This window comes from Phaseolus vulgaris, chromosome 8 (assembly GCF_051622355.1).
Source record: "Phaseolus vulgaris cultivar YP4 chromosome 8, ASM5162235v1, whole genome shotgun sequence".
Lineage (NCBI taxonomy): Eukaryota > Viridiplantae > Streptophyta > Magnoliopsida > Fabales > Fabaceae > Phaseolus > Phaseolus vulgaris.
In genome coordinates this window covers 50,886,392-50,893,753 of record NC_143505.1, presented here as the reverse complement: position 1 = coordinate 50,893,753, position 7,362 = coordinate 50,886,392, and the positions used below count along the sequence as shown (strand labels likewise).

Sequence of the window (7,362 nt, the reverse complement as noted above, 5' to 3'; positions counted from 1 at the left end):
GCTGCCCAACAATACACCTTATACCTAAACCACCACAACGACAACAGACATCATCGTTACATCACACTCTCCCCACTCCTTAAACCTCCTTCACTACATTCATTACAACACAAGCACACAAAAAAAAACATGCTTCCCTTTCGGAGATTCTACGGGTTCCAGAGTTGGCTAGACCACGACTCTACCCACCTCCCCAACTCGTTGATTAAAAGGGCAGTGGAGTTTGACGGCGCCAGATCAAAAACGGAGCGGAAATCAACTGAAGCATGCAAGAGTCACAGGGAAGCTGAGAGGAGACGCAGGCAGAGAATCAACTCCCACCTCTCCACCTTACGTTCCCTCCTTCCTAACGCGGCCAAGGTTATCCACAAAAACATATTCATCCACTATTATACAACAACCACACTCACTCACATCTTTCTCTATAACAATTTCCAAAATCAAAATTTTTAAAAATTAATTTGTGTAATATATCTTATCATTCTTTGTGTAAAACTCTTATTTTGGACAAAAATTTATTGTTTTCTTAATCGTAAATGCACTTCTGGAAAAAAATTCAGTTGGTGTGAATTTAGTTTTTGCATGGTTTGAGGGCAATATAGTAAATTCTAGACTTTTGTTTTAGTCGGATAAAGCGTCGTTGCTGGCTGAAGTTGTTGAACACGTGAAACGGTTAAGGAAGCAGGCCAATGACGTGGCGTGCGTGGACGGCGACGAACCGGGGGCGGTTCAGTCTGAGGCGTGGCCGCTTCCTGGGGAGTGCGATGAGGCGACGGTGAGTTTGTGCGAGGGGGAGGCGCGGCGGGTGAAGGCGACGGTGTGCTGTGAGGACCGGGCCGGTCTGAACCGGGACGTGACATGGGCAATCCGGTCGGTTCGGGCAAAACCGATTCGAGCGGAAATGATGACGGTTGGAGGAAGGACTAAGAGTGTGGTGGTGGTGGAGTGGGGTGAAGAGGAGGTGGAGGAGGGAAGAGAAGTTGGGGCGCTGGAACGGGCTTTGAAGGCCGTAGTAGAGAATCGGGCTTTGGTGGGCTTTGGAATGGGCCCTGTTGTTTTGGGCCAGAAACGGGGTAGGGATTCTTGCGGCTCGCCTAGTTATTGTTGAGGAATGGGAAACTCTGCTAACACGTAATTAGTTTTGTTTTATTTTTTTTATTTGGTATAAGAAATATTTAGATTTTAGTTATTTTTCTGATTGGAGATGCAATTTTTATTTATATAGGGAGATGATGCTTTAGTCTGTATTAGAATTATAACCTATATTTATAATAAGATATAATACTAATAGAATAACAGGGTAGTGTAAAAGAAAATACCAATAGCATCAATTATTAATCTCAATCTTTGTATGTCTTGGCTGAAAATTTTATCCTTTAACTGCAACCCCATTTTTTTTTTAAATTTCCTATTCTTTCCTCTTCTCCTAAACTATAGTTTGAAAATAGAAAAAAAGTGTCTTTGCTACCATTTTATATTTCATATGTGAGCTTCCTATACAATTTAACTGCACTTCCCTCTCTCTTGACACTTTTTTACTAGCAAATGTACCAAAGAAGATTTTTTAATTATAATTTTGAACAAATTATAATAATACACTTCTTGTTGAGTTTTGGAATACGATCTAATTAGAATCTCATAATTCTTAGTGACAGTGATACTTTTAAAAGGATAGCTTCTAGAGAAAAAAAGAAAGAAAATATCCTTTTTTAAAATTTAAAAGGAGTGTGTAAAATGTAAAAGGATGTAAAAGAATAAGACAATGTAATGTTTTAACTTTTAAAACAAAACATATGTTTCTGTAGAATTTTATAAAAAGTGAAATCTTCATATAATATGAAAAAGCATTAAAGGGTGAAAATGTAATTAACTTTAAAGTTAACTTTGAGAAACTAAAATAATTTGATGGATTATTATTTTTTTTTCAAAACTAAAAACATGGTTTACTCTAAATTTTATATTTCAGGTAATACAAGCATAATTAAACCAACGAGAATGATTGGGTTGCTTCTATGTGCTTTCACATGGTTTGATGATTCAAATTTAAAGTAAAGATATTTTACTTTTAAGTTTCTATTTTTTGTATAATAATATTTTATCTTTAAAGTAATTCATAAACTATTCATCATTTTATCTTTTAACTATTATGTAAACTACTTGACCAGTATTATTTTGCAGATTAGAATGGTTAGAAAATTAAATTTGATATTGTACCTGAGTGGAGAGATGGGCCCAAGCACGGTCGGTTGATGTAGTATAGTTGCTGACGTGTCGGTCTTCTTCTCTTTCGGTCGGTCGCTCCTTCTTGGTGTCTCCTTCGGTCGGGCGGGGGATGGTACATGCGAAGGCACTCCGACGCTCAAGGAAGTATGAGATTCTAAGTGTGGTTTAGTAAGTGAATGAAAACGTACCTTTCTTTGGCTTGAGCACCGTATTTATAGGATTGCCTAATGGGCTTTCTACCCCTTGGGCTCAGGGTGGTTATGGATAGGTCTTACCAATCGTGCTCCGGAATACCCGGGGAACATATCTTCTTTAAACGCGTATTCCTTATTCTTCGGAGGTGTATCTTAACCATTTTAGCTTTGTCACACATGCCTCACATTTATTATGCGTTCGGTCGGTCGGCCACGTTCGTCCGGTGCCTACCGGTACACTCTTGCCCCCCAGGCTCGAGGTGAATAAATGCCGAAGAGTCGTAATGATTGTTGTGCCTTTCGAGGTGTTAGGCATTAAATGTAACGGAATGACGGGACGTTCGCTTTTTGTCGAAGACGGCGGAGATGGATCCGGCGGTGTGGATTAAATGACGTTTCGACTTCCGGCTGATATGGGTCGTAGGATGAGTGGGAATCTAACGGATGAGGGTGAGAGGGAAATGCTATAAAAAGCATCCCCAGTTGTAGAGAGACCACGTTTCCTTGAGTTCGGCATCTGAGTTGCTCCGATTGCCGAGTCCACTTTGCGAGTTGTTGCGCTGTACGAACCATAGTTGCCGACTGAAGGTGTAAATTTGTGAACGAAAGGTTAGTTATGTCTCAACTTTCTTCAAATAGAGTAGGTAGTAGGGAGTCGAGTGAGAGTGAGGAGTCATCGTCCGGAAGTGACGAAAGTACGAGTGGGTCCATGGGTCCGAGCTATGAGTGGGTAGATATTAGCGTTAGGAATATACCCACTGTTTTTAAGAAACCGGACGACCTGGATAAAGTGATAGCTAGGGCCCCTGTCGTGCGGTCGGGTTTACCTTCAGATATTCTTATTGCTGAAATATGTGGGTATACCGACCATGTCTGTCATGGAAGGGAGAACACTCCGGTAGATTCCTTTTATGTTTATAGTACGTTATTCGCTGATTTGAAAGTGATGTTGCCGTTTGATGAGTTCACGATGGACGTGCTACGTCAACCTAGCTCCAACCCAACTTCATCCGAACTCATGGGCGTGCATGCAGGCCTTCCGAATGGTGTGTCAACTTTTTGACTTGACGCCCAGAGCGGAAGTGTTTTTATTTTATTATAACACACATTCGTCCAACCCGGTAAGTTGGGTGTCATTGACCAGCCGTCCGGGGAGTGTGCGTTTTGCGGCCTTCACCACGTTCTACAAGAACTTCAAGGAACGATATTTCAAGATATTTGTGGAGCCGGACGACCGGGAGTATTTTTATAATGATGATGTTACCAAGTTTCCGTTCCATTGGACCCAGAATCCGACTATGCTTAACACGAGTTCCCGTACGACCCTGTCGACTTTGGATAAGGCTGTTATGGTGGTGTTTGACCAACTCCCTCACAAGTTACCTACGAGGGAGATAATTTCGTTATATGCGTCGTCCGATCCCTGGGCGGATTTTATTGGTATGTGATTGTAAATTTGGTTTGATTGAATAACTTCATTAATAGTGTTTAATTCCTGTGTGTTTTGCAGAAATCATGAGTCGGGCGGACGCTTCTTTGCATGAGTATATGAACAAGTTGCGCCAGAGTAGGGATGGTCAGTCGGCCTCTATCGACACGGCCGGGGTGTTGGCGGCTGTTCCGTCTACAACGGTTCCTGCGGCGGGGCCCTCGGCTGCTGCGAAGAAAAGGGGTCGGCCCCCGAAGGGAAATCAGGAGGGCCGAGCTGGGCCATCCCGAACGACCTCTGAGTCAACGCTGTTGGCGGTCGGCATGGACATAGCGGCCCACCTGCAGGCGGAGCTGACCGCCGAAGAGAATGAGATTTTTGCCACCATCCCTACAACTAAACTGATGGTGGAAACATTAGAGTTACAAAGTCGGGCGCTTATGGCAAGCCGGACGATGGTTGAAGAGCTTGAGAGAGTGACGACCGTTACCATACCCCGGTTAAAGAAAGATGTGACCGAGGCTACTCAAGCCACTAAGATGTCGACCGAGAAGGCCGAGAGGTTGAAGGTCCAGTTGGAGGAGAAGCAGACGGCCTTAAAAGCGCAAGAGGAACTCACAAAGAGTCTTGAGGCGCAACTGAAAGGAGGAGCCGACCGGGAGGAGGCTTTGAAAGCGGAAGTGGCCAAGTGTCACGACTTCATGCTTCGCATTAGCGAAGAATACTTCCGGTTGGGCATCCAACAAGTGGCTTGTCTGCACGGTGCGCCACTGGAGGACGACCGGTATGACATTGAGAAAATGGTGGTCGATGGAAAACTTGTGCCGACCAACCCTGGCGACATTAATGAGGAGGCTGAGGCGGAGACTCCGGGACCACAGCCGGACGCCTCCTTTGAAGAATTAATGAATATCCCATAGATAATTGTTGGACCCGGCATGTGGGCATCGTACAATGATGGTTTTATTTTGGATGTAATATTTGATTGCTGATCGACCAGATTGGTATTTTTGAACCTTGTTTGTTTGTTGTAAGTAGATTTTATTAATTTGGATGCCGGACGAGGCGTAGTTGATTTCGTTAGCAATAATGCGAATGCCGAACGAGGTCTGGATGATTCTGAAAAAAGTAATAAGTTAATCCTGATGCCGAACAAGGCATAAATAATTGCGATTTCGTTAAAGTAATAAGTTAATTCTGATGCCGCACAAGGCATAAATAATTGTGATTTCGTTAAAGTAATAAGTTAATTCTGATGCCGAATAAGGCATAAATAATTATGAATAATTCTGATGCCGAACGGGGCATAAATAATTCCGAATAATTCTGATGCCGAACGAGGCATAAATAATTCCGATTACGTTAAAGTAATGATAGTTCTGATGCCGAACGAGGCATAAATAATTCTAAATAGTTCTGATGCCGAACGAGGCATAAATAATTCTGATTACGTTAACCTAATAAGTTAATTCTGATGACGAACGAGGCATAAATAATTCCTCATTACGTTAAAGCAATAGTATAATTCTGGTGCCGAACGAGGCATAAATAATTCTGATTACTTTAAAGTAATGTTAATTCTGATGCCAAATGAGGCATAAATAATTTCTCATTGTTAAAGTAATAAGATAATTCTGGTGCCGAACGAGGCATAAATAATCCTGATTACGTTAAAGTAATAAGTTAATTTGGATGCCGAACGAGGCATAAATAATTCAGATTACGTTAACGTAATAAGTTAATTCTGATGCCGAACGAGGCATAAATTGAGAGTAATAAAAGGAATATGAGACTTTGATTTTATAGTGCCTCGTTAAAACCTTCTCGGTCGTAAACCCTCCTTAGGGAAAAACCGACCGAGCGAGGAAAGAGTACACTTTTATTAAGTTCAACTGTAATAAAATTTGAGATGCGTGGCATTCCACGTTCTCGGTATGTCCTTCCCAGATAAATGTTCTAAGTAATAGGCTCCACCAGCTGCCGTATCTGCTATACGGAATGGTCCCTCCCAATTGCTAGAGAACTTGCCTCCTTCCTTCCGGGCGCTACTCCGCATTCGCCATACTAAGTCGCCTTTGTGGAACAGTCTCGGTTTGACCTTGGAGTTGTATCGTCTGGCCGCCCGAATTTTGCATGCTTCTTCTCTAATTCTACACTTGTCCCGAAGTTCGTTGATGAGATCGAGGCCGACCGAGAGGCTTTCCTTGTTTAGATCAAGATCAAGGGTTTTGTCGGCGGAGAGAGGGTTCTCCAATCTCGACGGGGATCATAGCTTCAGTGCCATACGTTAAGCAGTACAGCGTTTCTTGTGTAGTCGTCTGAGGAGTACATCGATATGCCCATAAGACCTCTAAGAGTTCTTCAGTCCAGTTGCTCTTTGCTGGGCCGAGACGTTTCTTCAGTTCGTTCAAGATGACCTTGTTTGCCGCCTCTGCTTGTTCGTTTGTTTGCGGATGCTCGACTGAACTGGCGATGTGTTTGATGTGGAGTTTCTCGTAAAATTTAGCTAACGTTCGGTCAGTGAACTGTTGACCGTTATCGGTGATGATGATCTGTGGAAGGCCGAAGCGGCAAACAATATTTTTCCACACGAAATTTTGCACATTGCGAGCGGTGATCGCAGTCAGAGGTTCGACTTCGATCCACTTGGTAAAGTAATCAATGCCGACCAGTAAGAATTTACATTGGCCTTTACCGGGGGCAAAAGGGCCAATGATGTCCATACCCCATTGGACAAACGGCTAGGGTGATAGCATAAAATGAAGTTCTTCAGGTTTTTGATGGGACAAAGTACCAAACTCTTGACATTTGAGGCATTTCTGGACGAAATCGGTACAGTCGCCTTGGACGGTCGACCAATAGTATCCGGCTCGGACTACTTTGGCGGCCATTGTTCGTGCGCCTGAGTGAGTACCACAAATACCTTCATGTAATTCCCGGACGACATAGGAGGCTTGATCAGGTGTCAAACATTTAAGGAGTGGCCGGGTATAACCTCGACGATAAAGGTCGTCACCGATTAAGACGAAACGGGCGGCATGCAACTTCATGGTTTTTTCACCTATAGGACTACATGTACCATCGAGTAAATATTGTTTAATTGGGGTAATCCAAGTGGATTCCGCGTCAGTCGTTAGGCATTCCTATAGGTCGATGCTTGGGTGTACAAGCGTAACATGGATGACTGACCGATGTATTCCCTTACACTTCGTGGTTGCCAACCGGGACAAGGCGTCCGCGCGAGTATTGTGATCGCGTCGAACGTGTTGCATGGAAATTTCAAAAAATGTACTCATCAATTGTTTGACTAAGTGATAATATTGTTGCAGAAAGCTTTCTCGGACTTCATATTCGTCATTAAGCTGACCGATGACTAGTCTGGAATCACTTTTACAAATTAACTTAGTGATTTCCAATTCTTGAGCGAGGCGTAGGCCGGCTAAAATGGCTTCATATTCGGCCTAATTATTTGAAGTTTTGAAGTCGAATTTTAGGGCTTGCTTGATGACAATCTCG

The 7,362-nt window shown here is 43.0% G+C and overlaps 1 protein-coding gene across 1 annotated transcript; it reads left to right on the top strand.

The window, feature by feature from the left end:
* On the top strand, positions 1-1,344 carry LOC137826927 (transcription factor bHLH30). The gene is made up of 2 exons (XM_068633082.2): positions 1-360; positions 626-1,344. Exons 1-2 carry the CDS (start codon positions 130-132, stop codon positions 1,106-1,108), a joined length of 714 nt encoding a protein of 237 aa, XP_068489183.1. The 5' UTR covers positions 1-129; the 3' UTR covers positions 1,109-1,344.
* The last annotated feature ends 6,018 nt before the right edge of the window (positions 1,345-7,362 follow it).

Coding starts and splice junctions, on each gene's coding strand:
- LOC137826927 (XM_068633082.2), top strand. CDS start 130: ATGCTTCCCTTTCGGAGATTCTACGGGTTCCAGAGTTGGCTAGACCAC. Junction 361..625: donor TCCTTCCTAACGCGGCCAAG/GTTATCCACAAA, acceptor CTTTTGTTTTAG/TCGGATAAAGCGTCGTTGCT.